The sequence below is a fragment of the Canis lupus genome, chromosome 23 (assembly GCF_048164855.1).
Source record: "Canis lupus baileyi chromosome 23, mCanLup2.hap1, whole genome shotgun sequence".
Lineage (NCBI taxonomy): Eukaryota > Metazoa > Chordata > Mammalia > Carnivora > Canidae > Canis > Canis lupus.
The window spans coordinates 20,846,942-20,867,609 of NC_132860.1; the positions used below are offsets into that span (position 1 = coordinate 20,846,942).

Genomic DNA, 20,668 nt, shown 5'->3' on the forward strand with positions numbered 1-20,668 from the left:
ATGATCCAGAGGAGAACAAGTAATTCCAAGACCAATTTCTTCGAGTAGTAAGAGAGCTAGGTATCAAAAGCACAACAGGAATGTTTGTCCTCAAACAGGCTTTTTTTAAAAACCAAAAGCTTATTTCACACAGCCTAAATAATAGTGAAAGGGAATAGAGGGGAAGGGAGAAGAAATGGGTAGGAAATATCAGAAAGGGAGACAGAACATGAAGACTCCTAACTCTGGGAAACAAACTAGGGGTGGTGGAAGGGGAGGAGGGTGGGGAGTGGGGTGAATGGGTGACGGGCACTGAGGGGGGCACTTGATGGGAAGAGCACTGGGTGTTATTCTGTATGTTGGCAAATTGAACACCAATAAAAAATAAATTTATTATTTAAAAAATAAAAATAAAAAAATAAAAAAACAAAAGCTGTGTGCAGATGTGCTGGTAAATTTGTTAGTGGAAAGATGAGGAACTCCTGTATGACTCCTCCTTTCTCAAGGATGTATGGTACAAAGCCTTAACCTGGGAGTGAGGTGTTTTGAAATGGTATTTTCAGAGAACCACAGGTTGTATTAGGGTGATGTAATGGCATGGTAAGACTATATTGTAAAAAAGTCAAAATCTCCAATCGATTTGAGTTAAATATAGTTGCAATGAATATACCAATGGAATTTTGGGGACATATAGCTAATGATTCGAAAGTTACCCAGGAAGATTAAATAGATAATAAAACTTTAAAAAAAAAGTTGATGAGGAAAAATGAGAGAGAAATGTCTTAATAGACTGCCACAACTAGAGAACTAGCCTAGAGTTACTCTTTATTGTTATATTTATAAGAAGATAGTATATAGCCAAACAATTGTAAAAGTAATAATAACAATAAATTAATAACATTTCAGGATTATTAAGAATGCTAATAGGAAAATCAGCTATTTGGAAGCACAATTAACTTAAAGCCTCACCATACCTCATGTACCAAAATAAATTGCACAAAAATTAAAAACTTAAATATCACTTATGAAATTATTAAGGAAATCTAAAGGAAATATATGTAAATATATTCTGAATTAAGAATGAGAATTATAAGAGTATGATCTTCTGAAGAATACAAAGGAAAAAAGATGGATTTACACCAACTGTGTAAACAATTCCCTAGTCAACAAATCCTGTCAGGTATTTAAAAAGAAACTGAAAACAAAGGTTATCACACACATTACTATCAAATTGTTCATAATCTTCACCTCTAAAGAGCTACAAAAAATCATTAGGATAAAATAGGTAATATAAAGGAAAACATCTGCTACATCTATTTGATGTTTACTAGATTGGCAAAAACAGTTCATTTGATAAGACAGCACTAGGAAGACTATAGTGAGGCAGGTACTTCTGCATAATACCAGACAGAATGCAAAGTGTTTCTAACTTCCTGAAAAGCAGTTTGATTCTTTGCAACAGTAATTTTTACCCCTTCCAATTTTACTTCATTTTTATTTATTTTTGTTTGGTTGGTTGGGGTTTTTTTTGTTTTTTGTTTTTTATTGGAGTTCGATTTGCCAACATATAGCATAACACCCAGTTATAGTGCTCATCCCATCAAGTGCCCCCCTCAGTGCCTGTCACGCCGTCACCCCAACCCCCCACCCACCTCCCTTTCCACTTCCCCTTGTTCATTTCCCAGAGTTAGGAGTCTCTCATGTTCTGTCATCCTTTCTGATTTTTCCCACTCATTTTCCCTCCTTTCCCCCATATTCGCTTTCACTATTTTGTATATTCCCCATATGAATGAAACCGTATAACTGCAACAGTAATTTAAATAGTATCTTTGCCATTTCTCAGTAATTTCACTCCTAGAAATTTGACCTAAAATCAGACCCTCACATAAGAAAATTTGGGGGACTAAAACTCAATGTAGTCAATTGCCCATTTTACAGAAGATTTATTTATATAATGGAATATTATTATGTAGTCATTTAAAATTAAGTTCTTTCAAAACTACTTACTATTTCTTGTTTTAAGCACTATTTTCCAGGCTCTGGTCTCAGTGCCTGATATTATCTTACTCAATCATCCTAAAAACATATGAGATCATCCTGAGTCCTCTTATTATCACCACTTTTAAGATAAGCAAACTGAGGCACAGATTTAATTTAATATCCCAAGATACACAGACAATAAAGGGAGAGTGGAGAGTCACACTCATATAATCTAGCTCATCCCTCTCTGCCACTCAGTCCCTACTCCTATACTACAATGTCCCCTCTTAGCAAGAAATAAGGTTCACTAAATTTTATATTACAGACAAAAAGAAAACAGGACATTAATCATTGTGTATATAACAATTAAGTAAAATACACATATGGATAACAAAAAACTGAAAGGACAACTTTAATTTTACCTTCATTCTAAGTTTTTGAATGTTCTCTTTTTATTATGACTTGGTTTAGTTTTAAATTAGCTTTAGCTCCTATGATTAGCTTTGTAGATTTGGCAATTTAGCATTATTCCTATAAAGAAAAAAAACATTTCTGAGTTTTCACAAAGCACTATCCTCAAAAAAACAAAATTCCATCTATTTGAGCCAGGGGATTTTGGAACTTCTTAACTGAACAGATTTCAGTTCCCAATTTATGTTACTAACCTTCCACATCAATATCAAATGACAAAATAAAGCATACTTAAGCTAGCTAGAAAGTCAATTATATATATTATCTTACCTTTCCTATAGACACAGACATACATATGCTCATTTTAAGAATATGAGCTTCTTGCAACTGTTTTGATGTTTCAAACATGTCTCTACACATTTAAAGTCACATTTTTTTATTCAAGTATTGTATGCAACAGATGTCTCTGTTACTGTATGTCTACATGGTATCAAATATGGTACTTTCACATTCTATATATTCATCTATATTTTTATTTTTTTAAAGAATTTATTTATTCATTCAAGAGAGACAGATATAGAGGAAAGAGAGACAGACAGACAGACAGAGACCCAGTCAGAAAGAGATGCAGGCTCCACGCAAGGAGCCTGACATGGGACTCGATCCCGGGTCGCCAAGATCACGTCCCGGGCCAAAGGCAGCGCTAATCAGCCAGGCCTCAGGGCTGCCCTCTCCTTTTTATTTTTAAACAGTATAACAATGCCCCATTTTCCTTATTTGCTATCTCAACATAGGTATTATCTTTATTTATCTTTTCAATATGGACTACTTCTTAAGTCTTGAGTACAAATGCGGTTACAAAACTACTACTATTTCTAAATAATTGCTTGAAAAACCTAATTAAAAAGGTCATTTTATCTTATGAGGTATTTATTTTTAACTATAATTGTCTAAGAGAGCAGTCCTCCTCTGTTATTTAGAGGTTACTGAACTTGGTCACCCTAAAACTAATGCTGTTTCTCACTGCTGCATGATATTGAAACTGAAACTTGGTCCCCTAACCATGTCTAATTATTTGCTAATCATGTCAGGATGATGCCCTACCATGAAGTGAGTCTATGATACTCATTTCATGCTTTACTTCTTCTAGTATCTTTTACAATATGGACATCTAGTTCCTATTACAAGGTCAAGGTGGTGTGTCCCGTGTGAGTACAGCTTAAGGTGTCAATGCTCACAACTATATTGAAATAGAAATTATTTAAGTGTTTCTATCTACTTGAACATAGTACCACATAAAGACCAGTTGTGTACAACTTTTGATTGGGAAAAGAAATGGTGAGAGACAAGCCATGAATCCTCTTTAGAAGGTACAGTGTGTTGGCAACATATATTTTCCCAGGACCCTTCTCAAGGCTCCCATGACCTCCTGATTCCTCAGGCTATAGATAAGGGGGTTCAGTGCTGGAGTGACAACCGTGTAGAAAAGAGAGATGATGTTGTCCTGCCTGGGGCTGTGGAGGGAACTGGGCAAGACATACATGAACGTGGCAGCTCCATAGTACATCACAACCACTGTCAGATGGGAGGAACAGGTGACTAGGGCTTTCTGCTTCCCCTCATTTGAGGGCATGTGAAGCACAGTACACAGGATTAGTACATAGGAGGCAACAATGGCAGAAAGAGGCATCAAAAGGAAAGTCACTCCTGTCACATACACCAAGAGTTCATATCGGGAGGTATCTGCACAGGCCAACTTCAGCAAAGGAGGAATCTCACAGAGCAGGTGCCTGATCTTCCGAACTTTACAGAAAGGGTAGTGCATGGTATACAAGGTATGGCCTAGAGCATTCAGAAATGCCAGGATCCAGGCCATGGCCACCATGAGCCAGCAGACCCTTGGCCTCATGAAAACCATGTAGTTCAGAGGATGACATATGGCCACATATCTGTCATAGGCCATGAAGGCCAGCAGCAAGTCCTCTGCACTACCCAGCGCCAATGCCAGAAACATCTGAAGGGCACAGCCTCCAAAGGAGATCGTGTATTCACTCTGCAGAAAATCCACGAGGGCCTTGGGAGTGACAACAGATGTGAAGAGGAGGTCCATGAGTGAGAGCTGGCCGAGCAGGAAGTACATGGGCACATGGAGCCGGGAATCCACTGTGATGACCAAGAGCAGCAGGCCATTGCTGGTCAGAGCCAACATGTATAGGACAGTGATTGTGGCACAGAGCAGTTCAGGAGACCCACTGTCATTCAGAATCCCCATCAATATAAAGCCACTGCCCAAGGTGGAGTTCCAGTACTCCATTCTGTGTTGTTTCTTCAGTTGCCTAGAAGCAAACACATTCTCAGTGAATGTTGGCTAAGGTGGCCCCTCGTTTGTAACATCACAGGCTCCTGATGATGGCCAATGTGAATCCAGTGAGGTGATGTCTTTCCTACTGGACATGGATTTGACCTCTTGATCTCTCAGGTTCTAACACTTTTAATTGTATCTTGATGAAGGAAGCATCCAAATGGAGAGCAATCATCACAGCAATGGCTAAATATTAAGAGGTCACTACAAGAAAATATCATGTAGGACATCAAACCTCAATATGCATCTTTCCAGAATGATTAAATCATCTCTCTCTCAATAGAAAGCAATATCCTGGCACCCAAGTCCTTGGTTATTTTTGTACCTATGTTTTAAGTATAATGATTGTCTCATGATTTAAATCCCCAGTTAGTGTCCTAACAGACCTGTTCTGAATAGAAAATCCTAAAGCAGGTACAGAACTGTGACTTCAACAAAGCACTTCCACTTCATTGTCCATATACCTTAGGTCTACATTTTTTTGTAGCACTCAAGGCTGTAGATGTAAGCCTCACAGGAAGAGCTAAACTATGTCCACCTCAGTCATCCCTCTGGACCAGTAACCACCACGCTCTCCATGTGCAGAAGGGATTCTAGACTGAGACGAGGGTTTGGTGTGTTTGATGTGGTGTTGCTTTTATGAGCTAAACCTTTAGGCTCAATGACAACATAGGTGTTTTATTACAGGTTATGAAAACATGCAAGCCTGGGAGAACTCAAAACTCTGAAGAGGAGGCCCTGCCCAGAAAGACCAGAATGTTTGTCTTTGGGAGAAATGATTGAAAGGTGCTGGCAGCAAAAGAGCATGCGCTACATGTTGTAATCAGGCTCAATAAGCCTACCCTCCTTCTCCTGCACCTGACCCAGATCCTTGTTCTCCCTCCTGCTGGGACAGAATATCTACACTGGATTGAAGGGCCACAGAGATAAAGAGGATAAACTCCTGTTCTGGAGAGCAACCATTAGTGTATTTCACCCACCCCCAGAGAAAAGTTAGAAGAGACAGGAACCTGGGATTAACAACTATCAAGGTCATACATCATGGGAACTAGGCGATAGTCCAATTCTGACCATGCATCAAAGAATCTGTAAGGGAAACATATCTCTAAGTCTTTCCCTACATTGTGGCTTCTAATTAGGATATTTCACTGGTTCTTTTACTGGTCTCTTCTGGGCTTACAGGATTTTAATGGTGGAAAGGTTTTAGAGCATATGACAGACAGATCATTGATTTTTAGATGGCCCTTGATTTGGAGGCATTTATTACCAGAGAGGTTCAATAGTCCTCTATCAGAGGCCGGCAAAGCCTGGGCTCTAAGGACAGGTACTGATACTCCCACCAGGAAGCAGACACTCAGACCTGGGATGTAGCATAGACTCTTTCTTCATTTTCATTCATTTTTCTTCATATTTAGAAAAACAGGACTATGGGGCCTTAGGACAGAGTACAGAGAACCTGGAAGACAGAGTAGCTTAAGTTCTTAGGGTCTGCTTTGGGCCCTGTTTCTCAACTCAATGTATCTAGAGGATGCATACTTCCCTGAAAGAGAGACAAAGTTTTTACCTCAGGTAATGAGAAGCTGAGTTGCCCAACCATGCAAACTGCCCTGGGGGTTGAGGGTCAAGATTGTCCTGTAGAAATAGGGAAAGAAAGAAAAAAAAGAAATGGGGAAAGAGTGAGCTTTTCCAGCAGTTTCCAACTGGTTTAAATTTTGCCAAGTTGAGTTAAGAGTCTGAGGAGTCTGACCAAGGCAGGCGTCAGGGCGGCATCTGGTCCTTCTGGTCCTCTGGAGGTCTTGTCTGGAGATGTAATAGAGACAGAGGACAAATACAGTCCTTGGGCAGTTTCCGTGGAGCTCTTCCTTCAGAGATGGGTTTCCTGTTCTCACAGCTGTGGATAATTAGGAGAAACTGCTTCCATCACTCAGTTCTCCAGGTGAGAACCCATCCAGCTCTTCTGGAGAAGTTGTCAGACTCAGTGCTTGGGTCCAGATGCTCAGACTGTCATTTACTCTTGCTGGGGTCTGGAGCAAAGATGAAAGCAGCAGGAATCTGGAGGAAGTATATATGGGAAGAGCTACCCAAGGGAGACCTTGCTGTGCCTGTCCCTGGGGAGGCTGTTCTTGCTTCTTCTCCCATGACCCCACTCTCTCTACTTTATTTCACTTCTACATTCCCAGGGACTTACTGCTCAGGTGAAATGGTCTCCCCTGCAAATGCTGGTCCTGGAAACAGGATGTTAATGAGTCCTCTTGGGCATGTTTCCTGGCCTGGTATCCCTGCTCTGTTCTCTCACTAAATGAGCCCAGACACTCCAGGATTCTATGCTACCCTAAGGAGGCACTGACAGCGATTTCTAAATTGCTGACTGCATAGACCAAGAAGCAGGCTTCTTTTCATGGTCATTGCTCAGTCCCAAGATCTTAAGGTGGGACCCCACCTTGTGTGGTTGTGCCCTGTGGAGCCTATTGTTATGGAATATTCCCTTCATTTACCTTGGCTTTCTAGGTTTGCTGCTGGATGGCTTGAGTCTTTGTATTACTGTCGTCTGCTAGTATTACTTCAAAAGAGAGTGAATCAGGTTGTAAGCATTGAGCCAATAAAGAAAAAAGAAAAATAAATACACACAGTTTTGAACCTGCAGAATTTCAATGTCAACTATAATCTTTACTTGCGGAGAGACAAGAAATCTCTAACATTTATGGGGAGAAATATTAGATTAACAGGAGACCTCTCAACCGAGAACTGGCAGACCAGAAAGGGCTAGCAGGATATATTCAGGGTTCTAAATGAGAAGAACATACAACCAAGAATACTTTAATGAGCAAGGCTCTCATTCGTATAGAAGAGGAGATAAAGAGCTTCCAAGAAGGGCAGAAACTGAAAGAATATGTGACCACAAAGCCAGCTCTGCAAGAAATATTAGGGGGGATTCTATAATAGAGGAAGTCCAAGGGAAAAATCCACAAATATAGGGACTGCATAGGTATCATGATGACAATAAATTCATAACTTTCAATAGTAACTCTAAACGTGAAAGGGCTTAATGACCCCATTAAAAGACACAGGGTTTCAGACTAGATAAAAAGGCAAGACCCATCTATCTGCTGTCTACAAGAGGCTCATTTTATTTTTTACTTTTTTTTATAATAAATTTATTTTTTATTGGTGATCAGTTTACCAACATACAGAATACCACCCAGTGCTCATCCCGTCAAGTGCCACCCTCAGTGCCCATCACCCAGTCACCCCCACCCCCCGCCCTCCGCTGCTTCCACCACCCCTCTTTCGTTTCTTAGAGTTAGGAGTCTTTATGTTCTGTCTCCCTTTCTGATATTTCCCACACATTTCTTCTCCCTTCCCTTATATTCCCTTTCACTATTATTTATATTCCCCAAATGAATGAGAACATATAATCTTTGTCCTTCTCCGATTGACTTACTTCACTCAGCATAATACCCTCCAATACCATCCATGTCAAAGCAAATGGCGGGTATTACTCTAATGGCTGAGTAATATTCCATTGCATACATAGAGCACATCTTCTTTATCCATTCATCTTTCGATGGACACCGAGGCTCCTTCCACAGTTTGCCTATTATGGACATTGCTGCTGGAAACATCAGGGTGCAGGTGTCCCAGCGTTTCATTGAATCTGTATCTTGGGGTAAATCCCCAACAGTGCAATTGCTGGGTCATAGGGCAGGTCTATTTTTAACTCTTTGAGGAACCTCCACACAGTTTTCCAGAGTGGCTGCACCAGTTCACATTCCCACCAACAGTGTAAGAGGGTTCCCTTTTCTCCGCATCCTCTCCAACATTTGTGGTTTCCTGTCTTGTTAATTTTCCCCATTCTCAATGGTGTGAGGTGGTATCTCATTGTGGTTTTCATTTGTATTTCCCTGATGGCCAGTGATGGAGAGCATTTTCTCATGTGCATGTTGGCCATGTCTATGTCTTCCTCTGTGAGATTTCTCTTCATGTCTTTTGCCCATTTCATGATTGGATTGTTTCTTTCTTTGGCTTTGAGTTTAATAAGTTCTTTATAGATCTTGGAAACTAGCCCTTTATCTGATATGTCATTTGCAAATATCTTCTCCGATTCTGTAGGTTGTCTTTTAGTTTTGTTGACTGTATCCTTTGCTGTGCAAAAGCTTCTTATCTTGATGAAGCCCCAATAGTTCATTTTTGCTTTTGTTTCTTTTGCCTTCATGGATGTATCTTCAAGAAATTACCGTGGCCAAGTTCCAAAACAGTGTTGCCTGTGTTCTCCTCTAGGATTCTGATGGAATCTTGTCTCACATTTAGATCTTTCATCCATTTTGAGTTTATCTTGGTGTATGGTGAAAGAGAGTGGTCTAGTTTCATTCTTCTGCATGTGGATGTGCAATTTTCCCAGCACCATTTATTGAAGAGAGTGTCTTTCTTCCAATGGATAGTCTTTCCTCCTTTATCGAATATTAGTTGACCATAAAGTTCAGGGTCCACTTCTGGGTTCTCTATTCTGTTCCATTGATCTATGTGTCTGTTTTTGTGCCAGTACCACACTGTCTTGATGACCACAGCTTTGTAGTACAACCTGAAATCTGGCATTGTGATGCTCCCAGCTATGGTTTTCTTTTTTAAAATTCCCCTGGCTAAAAAAATAAAAATAATAATAAATAAAATAAAATAAAATAAAATAAAATAAAATAAAATAAAATTCCCCTGGCTATTTGGGGTCTTTTCTGATTCCATGCAATCTTAAAATAATTTGTTCTAACTCTCTGAAGAAAGTCCATGGTGTTTTGATAGATTGCATTAAACGTGTAAACTGCTCTGGGTAACATTGACATTTTCACAATATTAATTCTGCCAATCCATGAGCATGGAATATTTTTCCATCTCTTTTAGTCTTCCTCAATTTCTTTCATAAGTGTTCTATATTTTTTAGGATATAGATCCTTTACCTCTTTGGTTAGGTTTATTCCTAGGTATCTTATGCTTTTGGGTGCAATTGTAAAAGGAATTGACTCCTTAATTTCTCTTTCTTCAGTCTCATTGTTAATGTATAGAAATGCCACTGATTTCTGGGCATTGATTTTGTATCCTGCCATGCTCCCAAATTGCTGTATAAGTCTAGCAATCTTGGGGTGGAGGCTTTTGGGTTTTCGTTGTACAGTATCATGTCATCGGCAAAGAGGGAGAGTTTGACTTCTTCTTTGCCAATTCGAATGTCTTTAATGTCTTTTTGTTGTCTGATTGCTGAGGCTAGGACTTCCAGTACTATGTTGAATAGCAGTGGTGAGAGTGGACATCCCTGTCTTGATCTTAGGGGAAAGGCTCCCAGTGCTTCCCCATTGAGATGATATTTGCTATGGGCTTTTCGTAGATGGCCTTTAATATGTTGAGGAATGTTCCTTCTATCCCTACACTCTGAAGCGTTTTGATCAGGAATCGATGCTGTATTTTGTCAAATGCTTTCTCTGCATCTAATGAGAGGATCATATGGTTCTTGGTTTTTCTCTTGCTGATATGATGAATCACATAATTGTTTTACGAGTGTTGAACCAGCCTTGTGTCCCGGGGATAAATCCTACTTGGTCATGGTGAATAATTTTCTTAATGTACTGTTGGATCCTATTGTCTAGTATCTTGTTGAGAATGTTTGAATCCATGTTCGTCAGGGATATTGGTCTGTAATTCTCCTTTTTTGGTGGGGTTTTTGTCTGGTTTTGGAATTAAGGTGATGCTGGCCTCATAGAATGAGTTTGGAAGTACTCCATCTCTTTCTATCTTTCCAAACGGCTTTAGTAGAATAGGTATGGTTTCCTCTTTAAACATTTGATAGAATTCCCCTGGGAAGCCATCTGGGCCTGGACTTTTGTGTCTTGGGAGGTTTTTTATGACTGCTTCAATTTCCTCCCAGGTTATTGTCCTGTTCAGGTTTTCTATTTCTTCCTGTTCCAGTTTTGGTAGTTTGTGGCTTTCCACGAATGCGTCCATTTCTTCTAGATTGCCTAATTTATTGGCGTATAGCTGTTCATAATATGTTTTTAAAATCGTTTGTATTTCCTTGGTGTTGGTAGTGATCTCTCCTTTCTCATTCATGATTTTATCAATTTGAGTCTTCTCTCCTTTTTAATCAGGCTGGCTAATGGTTTATCGACTCATTTTAGACAGAAGGACACCTACAGCCTGAAAATAAAAGATTGGAGAACCATTTATCATTCAAATTGTCCTCAAAAGAAAGCAGAGGTAGCCATCCTTATATCAGATAAACTAAAGTTTATCCCGAAGACTGCAGTGAGAGTTGAAGAGGGACACTATATCATACTTAAAGGATCTATCCAACAAGAGGACTTAACAATCATGAATATTTATGCCCCGAATGTGGGAGCTGCCAAGTATATCAATCAATTAATAACCAAAGTTAAGACATACTTAGATAATAATAAACTTATACTTGATGACTTCAATGTAGCGCTTTACAATCGACAGGTCTTCTAAGCGCAACATCTCCAAAGAAACAAAAGCTTTAAATGATACACTGGACCAGATGGATTTCACAGATATTTACAGAACATTACATCCAAACGCAACTGAATACACATTCTTCTCAAGTGCACGTGGAACTTTCTCCAGAATAGACCACATACTGGGTCACAAATCATGTCTTAAATGGTACCAAAAGACTGGGATCGTCCCCTGCATATTTTCAGATGATAATGCTTTTAAATTAGAACTAAATCACAAAAAGAAGCTTGGAAGGATTTCAAACACGTGGAGGTTAAGGACCATCCTGCTAAAAGATGAAAGGGTCAACCAGGAAATTAGAGTAGAATTAAAAAGATTCATAGAAACTAATGAGAATGAAGATACAATCATTCAAAATCTTTGGGATACAGCAAAAACAGTCCTGAGGGGGAAATACATGCAATACAAGCATCATCCAAAAACTGGAAAGAACTCAAATACAAAAGCTAACCTTGCACCTAAAGAAGCTAGAGAAAAAAAAGCAAATAGATCCTACACCCAGCAGAATAAGAGAATTAATAAAGATTCGAGCAGAACTCAATGAAATAGAGACCAGAAGAACAGTAAAACAGATGAACAAAACCAGGAGTTGGTTCTTTGAAAGAATTAATAAGATAGATAAACCATTAGCCAGCCTGATTAAAAAGAAGAGAGAGGAGACTCAAATTAATAAAACCGTGAATGCGAAAGGAGAGATCACTACCGACACCAAGGAAATACAAACGATTTTAAAAACATATTGTGAACAGCTATACGCCAATAAGTTAGGCAATCTAGAAGAAATGGACGCATTTCTGGAAAACCACAAACTACCAAAACTGGAACAGGAAGAAATAGAAAACCTGAACAGGCCAATAACCAGGGAAGAAATTGAAGCAGTCATCAAAAACCTCCCAAGACACAAAAGTCCAGGCCTAGATGGCTTCCCTGGGGAATGCTATCAAACGTTTAAAGAAGAAACCATACCTATTCTACTAAAGCTGTTTGGAAAGATAGAAAGAGATGGAGTACTTACAAACTCGTTCTATGAGGCCAGCATCACCCTAATTCCAAAACCAGACAAAGACCCCACCAAAAAGCAGAATTATAGACCAATATCCCTGATAAATATGGATACAAAAATTCTCAACACGATACTAGCCAATAGGATACAACAATATACTAAAGGTTAGCACAACATGACCAAGTAGGATTTATCCCTGGGATGCAAGGCTGGTTCAACACTCGTAAAACAATCAATGTGATTCTTCATATCAGCAAGAGAAAAACCAAGAACCATATGATCCTCTCATTAGATGCAGAGAAAGCATTTGACAAAATACAGCATCCATTCCTGATCAAAACACTTCAGAGTGTAGGAATAGAAGGAACATTCCTCAACATCTTAAAAGCCATCTACAAAAAGCCCACAGCAAATATCATTCTCAATGCGGAAGCACTGGGAGCCTATCCCCTAAGATAGGAACAAGACAGGGATGTCCATTCTCACCACTGCTATTCGACATACTACTGGAAGTCCTAGCCTCAGCAATCAGACAACAAAAAGACATTAAAGGCATTCGAATTGGCAAAGAAGTCAAACTCTCCCTCTTCACCAATGACATGATACTCTACATAGAAAACCCAAAAGCCTCCACCCCAAGATTGCTAGAACTCATATAGCGATTCGGCAGTGTGGCAGGATACAAAATTAATGCCCAGAAGTCAGTGGTATTTCTGTACACTAACAATGAGACTGAAGAAAGAGAAATTAAGGAGTCAATCCCATTTACAATTGCACCCAAAAGCATAAGATACCTAGGAATAAACCTAACCAACAAAGTAAGGGATCTATATCCTAGAAACTACAGAACACTTCTGAAAGATATTGAGGAAGATAAAAAGAGATGGAAAACTATTCCATGCTCATGGATTGGCAGAATTAATATTGTGAAAATGTCAATGTTACCCAGGGCAATTTACACGTTTAATGCAATCTCTATCAAAACACCATGGACATTCTTCAGAGAGTTAGAACAAATTATTTTAAGATTTGTGTGGAATAAGAAAAGACCCCGAATAGCCAGGGGAATTTTAAAAAAGAAAACCATAGCTGGGGGCATCACAATGCCAGATTTCAGGTTGTACTACAAAGCTGTGGTCATCAAGACAGTGTGGTACTGGCACAAAAACAGACACATAGATCACTGGAACAGAATAGAGAACCCAGAAGTGGACCTGAACTTTATGGTCAACTAATATTCGATAAAGGAGGAAAGACTATCCATTGGAAGAAAGACAGTCTCTTCAATAAATGGTGCTGGGAAAATTGGACATCCACATGCAGAAGATTGAAACTAGACCACTCTTTCACCATACTTAAACTCAAAATGGATGAAAGATCTAAATGTGAGACATGATTCCATCAAAATCCTAGAGGAGAACACAGGCAACACCATTTTTGAACTCTGCCATAGTAACTTCTTGCAAGATACATCCATGAAGGCAAAAGAAACAAAAGCAAAAATGAACTATTGGGACTTCATCAAGATAAGAAGCTTTTGCACAGCAAAGGATACAGTCAACAAAACTAAAAGACAACCTACAGAATGGGAGAAGATATTTGCAAATGACGTATCAGATAAAGGGCTAGTTTCCAAGATCTATAAAGATCTTATTAAACTCAAAGCCAAAGAAAGAAACAATCCAATCATGAAATGGGCAAAAGACATGAAGAGAAATCTCACAGAGGAAGACATAGACATGGCCAACATGCACATGAGAAAATGCTCTGCATCACTTGCCATCGGGGAAATACAAATGAAAACCACAATGAGATACCACCTCACGCCAGTGAGAATGGGGAAAATTAACAAGGCAGGAAACCACAAATGTTGGAGAGAATGTGGAGAAAAGGGAACCCTCTTACACTGTTGGTGGGAATGTGAACTGGTGCAGCCACTCTGGAATACTGTGTGGAGGTTCTTCAAAGAGTTAAAAATAGACCTTCCCTACGACCCAGCAATTGCACTGTTGGGGATTTACCCCAAAGATTCATATGCAATGAAACGCTGGGACACCTGCACCCCAATGTTTATAGCAGCAATGTCCACAATAGCCAAACTGTGGAAGGAGCCTCGGTGTCTATCAAAAGATGAATGGATATAGAAGATGTGGTCTATGTATACAATGGTTATTCCTCAGCCATTAGAAATGACAAATACCCTCCATTTGTCTCAACGTGGATGGAACTGGAGGGTATTATGCTTAGTGACATGAGTCAATGGAGAAGGACAAAGATTATATGTTCTCATTCATTTGGGGAATATAAATAATAGTGTAAGGGAACATAAGGGAAGGGGGTTAAATGTGTGGGAAATATCAGAAAGGGAGACAGAACATAAAGACTCCTAACTCTGGGAAATGAACTGGGAGTGGTGCAAGGGGAGGAGGGCGGGGGGTGGGGGTGACTGGGTGATGGGCACTGAGGGTGGCACTTGACGGGATGAGCACTGGGTGTTATTCTGTATGTTGGCAAATTGAACACCAATAAAAAATAAATTTATTTTTTTTAATTTTTATTTATTTATGATAGTCACACAGAGAGAGAGACAGAGAGAGAGGCAGAGACACAGGCAGAGGGAGAAGCAGACTCCATGCACCGGGACCCCGATGTGGGATTCGATCCCGGGTCTCCAGGATCGCGCCCTGGGCCAAAGGCAGGAGCCAAACCGCTGCGCCGCCCTGGGATCCAAAAAAATAAATTTATTATAAAAAAATCTTCACCTCTAAAGAGCTACAAAAAATCATTAGGATAAAATAAGTAATATAAAGGAAAACATCTGCTACATCTCTTTGATGTTTACTAGATTGGCAAAAACAGTTCATTTGATAAGACAGCACTAGGAAGACTATAGTGAGGCAGGTACTTCTGCTTAATACCAGACAGAATTCAAAGTGTTTCTAACTTCCTGAAAAGCAGTTTGACTCTTTGCAACAGTAATATTTTTCCTTTCTAATTTTACTTCTTTTTTATTTATTTTTGTTTGGTTAGTTGGGGGTTTTGTATATATATTTTTAATGTTACTGAATTATTCTTTTATAAGCATTTTATAACCATATGGCTTAAAAATTTATTTAGATTCAAGTTAGTTAACATACAGTGTATTATTAGTTTCAGTGTAGAATTTAGGGATTCATCAGTTGCATATTAACACCCTCTCATTCCAACAAATTCCTTCCTTAATGTTTATCACCAGTTATCCCATCCACCCACCCACCTCCTCTCTAGCAACCCTGTTTGTTTGCCATAGTTAAAAAAGTCTTATGATTTGCCTCTCTCTCTGTTTTTATTTTTTCCTCCCTTCCCCTAAGTTCATCTGTTCATTAAATTCCACATATGAGAGAAATCCTATAATTGTCTTTCTCTGATTGACTTATTTTGCTTAGCATAATACCCTCTAGTTCCGCCCACATAGTTGCAAATGGCAAGATTTCATTCTTTTTTTTTTATTTTTATTTTTTGGATTTCATTGTTTTTAATGGCCAAGTAATACACCACTGTGTGTGGGTATATAACTTCTTCTTTTTCCATTCATCTATTGATGGATATCTGGTTTTTTTCCATATTTAGGCCATACTGGTTCTTGATGCTATAAATATTGGGGTGTACGTGCCCCTTCAAATCTCTTTGTTTCTCTGAATAAATACCTAGCAGTACAATATATTTTTATTGGAGATCGATTTATCCAACATATAACATATCACCCAGTGCTCATCCCGCCAAGTGCCCCCCACTCAGTGCCTGTCACCCAGTCACCCCAACCCCCGCCCACCTCCCTTTCCATTACCCCTTTTTCATTTCCCAGAGTTAGGAGTCTCTCATGTTCTGTCATCCTCTCTGATTTTTCCCACTCATTTTCCCTCCTTTCCCCCATAATCCCTTTCACTATTTTGTATATTCCCCATATGAATGAAACCATATAACTGCAACAGTAATTTTAAATAGTATCTTTGCCATTTCTCAGTAATTTCACTCCTAGAAATTTGACCTAAAATCAGACCCTCACATAAGAAAATTTGGGGGACTAAAACTCAATGTAAGCAATTGTCTGTTTTACAGAAGATTTTTTTATATAATGAAATATTATGTGGTCATTTAAAATTAATTTTTTTTCAAGACTACTTACTATTCATTGTTTTAAGCACTATTTTTGAGGATCTGGTCTCAGTGCCTGATATTGATTATCTTATTCACTCATCCTAAAAACATCATGAGATCATCCTGAGTCCTCTTATTATCACCACTTTTAAGATAAGCAAACTGAGGCACAGATTTAATTTAATATCCCAAGATACACAGATAATAAAGGGAGAATGGAGAGTCACACTCACATAATATAGCCTATTCCCTCTCTGCCACTCAGTCCCTACCCCTACACTACAATGTCCCCTCTTAGCAAGAAATAAGTTTCACTAAATTTTATGTTACAGATAAAAGGAAAACAGGACTTTAATCATCATGTACATAACAAGTAAAATACACGTATGGATAACAAAGAACAGAAAGGACAAATGGATAAAAAACTGAAAGGACAACTTTAATTTCACCTTAATTCTAAGTTTTTGAATGTTCCTTTTTTATTATGAACTTGGTTTAGTATTAAAAATTAGCTTTAGCTCCTATGATTAGCTTTGTAGATTTAGCAATTTAGGATTACTATTATAAAGAAAAAAACACTTCTGAGTTTTCACAGAGCACTATCCTCAAAAAAAAAAAAAAAATCCAACTATTTGAACCAGGGGATTTTAGAACTTCCTAACTGAACAGATTTCAGTTCCCAACTTATGTTACTAATCTTTCCACATCTATATCAAATGAAAAAATAAAGCATGCTTAAGTTAACTAGAAAGTCAATTATATATTAATCCCACCTTTCCTATGGACACAGACACACATATGCTCACTTTAAAAATATGAGCTTCTTGCAACTGTTTTGATGTTTCAAAAATGTCTCTACACATGTCAGATCACATTTTTTTAATTTATTTTTTATTGGTGTTCAATTTACTAACATACAGAATAACCCCCAGTGCCCGTCACCCATTCACTCCCACCCCCCGCCCTTCTCCCCTTCTACCACCCCTAGTTCGTTTCCCAGAGTTAGCAGTCTTTACGTTCTGTCTCCCTTTCTGATATTTCCCACACATTTCTTCTCCCTTCCCTTATATTCCCTTTCAATATTATTTATATTCCCTAAATGAATGAGAACATATAATTTTTGTCCTTCTCCGACTGACTTACTTCACTCAGCATAATACCCTCCAGTTCCATCCACGTTGAAGCAAATGGTGGGTATTTGTCATTTCTAATAGCTGAGTAATATTCCATTGTATACATAAACCACATCTACTTTATCCATTCATCTTTCGATGGACACCGAGGCTCCTTCCACAGTTTGGCTATCGTGGCCATTGCTGCTATAAACATCGGGGTGCAGGTGTCCCGGCGTTTCATTGCATTTGTATCTTTGGGGTAAATCCCCAGCAGTGCAATTGCTGGGTCGTAGGGAAGCTCTATTTTTAACTGTTTAAGGAACCTCCACACAGTTTTCCAGAGTGGCTGCACCAGTTCACATTCCCACCAACAGTGTAAGAGGGTTCCCTTTTCTCCGCATCCTCTCCAACATTTGTTGATTCCTGCCTTATTAATTTGCCCCATTCTCACTGGTGTGAGGTGTATCTCATTGTGGTTTTGATTTGTATTTCCCTGATGGCAAGTGATGCAGAGCATTTTCTCATGTGCATGTTGGCCAGGTCTATGTCTTCCTCTGTGAGATTTCTGTTCATTTCTTTTGCCCATTTCATGATTGGATTGTTTGTTTCTTTGGTGTTGAGTTTAATAAGTTCTTTATAGATCTTGGAAACTAGCCCTTTATCTGATACGTCATTTGCAAATATCTTCTCCCATTCTGTAGGTTGTCTTTTAGTTTTGTTGACTGTATCCTTTGCTGTGCAAAAGCTTCTTATCTTGATGAAGTCCCAATAGTTCATTTTTGCTTTTGTTTCTTTTGCCTTCATGGATGTATCTTGCAAGAAGTTACTATGGCCGAGTTCAAAAATGGTGTTGCCTGTGTTCTTCTCTAGGATTTTGATGGAATCTTGTCTCACATTTAGATCTTTCACATTTTTTAATTCAAGCATAAATGCAACAGATGTCTCTGTAACTGTATGTGTATGTTGTATCAAATCTGATACCTTCATATTCTATATTATTCATCTCTTGTTTATTTTTAAATAGTATAATGATGCACCATTTTCCTTATTCACTATCTCAACATAGGTATTATCTTTATCTATTCAATATCGACTACTTCTTAGTCTTGAGTACAAATGCACTTATAAAACTATTACTATTTCTAAATAATTGCTTGAAAAACCTAATAAAAAAGGCCACTTTATCTTATGAGGATATTTATTTCTAACTTTAATCACCTAAGAGAGCAGTCCTCCTCTGTTATTTAGAGGTTACTGAACTTGGTCACCCTAAACTAATGTTGTTTCTCACTGCTGCATGATATTGAAACTGAAACTTGGTCCCCTAACCATGTCGACTTACTTGCTAATCATGTCAGGATGATGCCCTACCATGAAGTGAGTCTATGATACTCAGTTCATGCTTTACTTCTTCTAGTATCTTTTACAATATGAACATCTAGTTCCTTTTACAAGGTGTGTCCCGTGTGAGTACAGCTTAAGGTGTCAATGCTCACAACTATATTGAAATAGAAATTTTTTAAGTGTTTCTATCTACTTGAACAGAGTACCACATAAAGACCAGTTGTGTACAACTTTTGATTGGGAAAAGAAATGGTGAGAGACAAGCCATGAATCCTCTTTAGAAGGTACAGTGTGTTGGCAACATATATTTTCCCAGGACCCTTCTCAAGGCCCCCATGACCTCCTGATTCCTCAGGCTATAGATAAGGGGGTTCAGTGCTGGAGTGACAACCGTGTAGAAAAGAGAGATGATGTTGTCCTGCCTGGGGTTGTGGAGGGAACTGGGCAGGACATACATGAATGTGGCAGCTCCATAGTACATCACAACCACTGTCAGGTGGGAGGAGCAGGTGACTAGGGCTTTCTGCTTCCCTTCATTAGAGGGCATGTGAAGCACAGTACACAGAATTAGTGCATAGGAGGCAACAATGGCAGAAAGAGGCATCAAAAGGAAAGTCACTCCCGTCACATACACCAAGAGTTCATATCGGGAGGTATCTGCACAGGCCAACTTCAGCAAAGGAGGGATCTCACAGAGCAGGTGCCTGATCTTCCGAACTTTACAGAAAGGGTAGTGCATGGTATACAAGGTATGGCCTAGAGCACTCAGAAATGCCAGGATCCAGGCTGTGGCCACCATGAGCCAGCAGACCCTTGGCCTCATGAAAACCATGTAGTTCAGAGGATGACATATGGCCACATATCTGTCATAGGCCATGAAGGCCAGCAGCAAGTCCTCTGCACCACCCAGTGTCAATACCAGAAACATCTGAAGGGCACAGCCTCCAAAGGATATCATGTTTTCACTCTGCAGAAAATCCATGAGGGTCTTGGGAGTGAAAACAGATGGGAAGAGGAGGTCCATGAGTGAGAGCTGGCCGAGCAGGAAGTACATGGGCACATGGAGCCGGGAATCCACTGTGATGACCAAGAGCAGCAGGCCGTTGCTGGTCAGAGCCAACATGTATAGGACAGTGATTGTGGCACAGAGCAGTTCAGGAGACCCACTGTCATTCAGAATCCCCATCAATATAAAGCCACTGCCCAAGGTGGAGTTCCAGTACTCCATTCTGTGTTGTTTCTTCAGTTGCCTAGAAGCAAACACATTCTCAGTGAATGTTGGCTAAGGTGGCCCCTCGTTTGTAACATCACAGGCTCCTGATGATGGCCAATGTGAATCCAATGAGGTGATGTCTTTCCCACTGGACATGGATTTGACCTCTTGATCTCTCAGGTTCTGACACTTTTAATTGTATCTTGAGGAAAGAACCATCCGAATGGAGAGCAATCATCACAGCAATAGCTAAATATTAAGAGGTCACTACATGAAAATATCATGCAGGACATCAAGTCTCAATATGCATCTTTTCAGAATGATTAAATCATCTCTCTCTCAATAGAAAGCAATGTCCTGGAACCCACGCCCTTAGTTATTTTTTTACCTATGTTTTAAGTATAATATTTGTCTCATGATTTAAATCCCCAGTGTCCTAAGAGACCTGTTCTGAATAGAAAATCTTAAAGCAGGTACAGAAGTGTGACTTCAACAAAGCACTTCCACTTCATGGTCCATATACCTTATGTCCACATTTGTTTGTAGCACTCAAGGCTGTAGATGTAAGCCTCACAGGAAGAGCTAAACTATGTCCACCTCAGTCATCC

The 20,668-nt window shown here is 39.2% G+C and overlaps 2 protein-coding genes across 2 annotated transcripts; both read right to left on the reverse strand.

Annotated features, from left to right (window-relative positions):
- Positions 1-3,541: 3,541 nt before the first annotated feature.
- On the reverse strand, positions 3,542-4,695 carry LOC140615433 (olfactory receptor 2AG2-like). Its single transcript, XM_072795292.1, has one exon. The coding sequence runs from the start codon at positions 4,682-4,684 to the stop codon at positions 3,734-3,736; it is 951 nt and encodes a 316-aa protein (XP_072651393.1). The 5' UTR covers positions 4,685-4,695; the 3' UTR covers positions 3,542-3,733.
- Positions 4,696-19,124: 14,429 nt separating this feature from the next.
- LOC140615434 (olfactory receptor 2AG2-like) lies at positions 19,125-20,075 on the reverse strand. The gene has a single exon (XM_072795293.1). It carries the CDS (start codon positions 20,073-20,075, stop codon positions 19,125-19,127), a length of 951 nt encoding a protein of 316 aa, XP_072651394.1.
- Between the last annotated feature and the right edge of the window lie 593 nt (positions 20,076-20,668).

Excerpts from the sequence above, each read along its gene's own strand:
- LOC140615433 (XM_072795292.1), bottom strand. The coding sequence starts at position 4,684 with ATGGAGTACTGGAACTCCACCTTGGGCAGTGGCTTTATATTGATGGGG.
- LOC140615434 (XM_072795293.1), bottom strand. The coding sequence starts at position 20,075 with ATGGAGTACTGGAACTCCACCTTGGGCAGTGGCTTTATATTGATGGGG.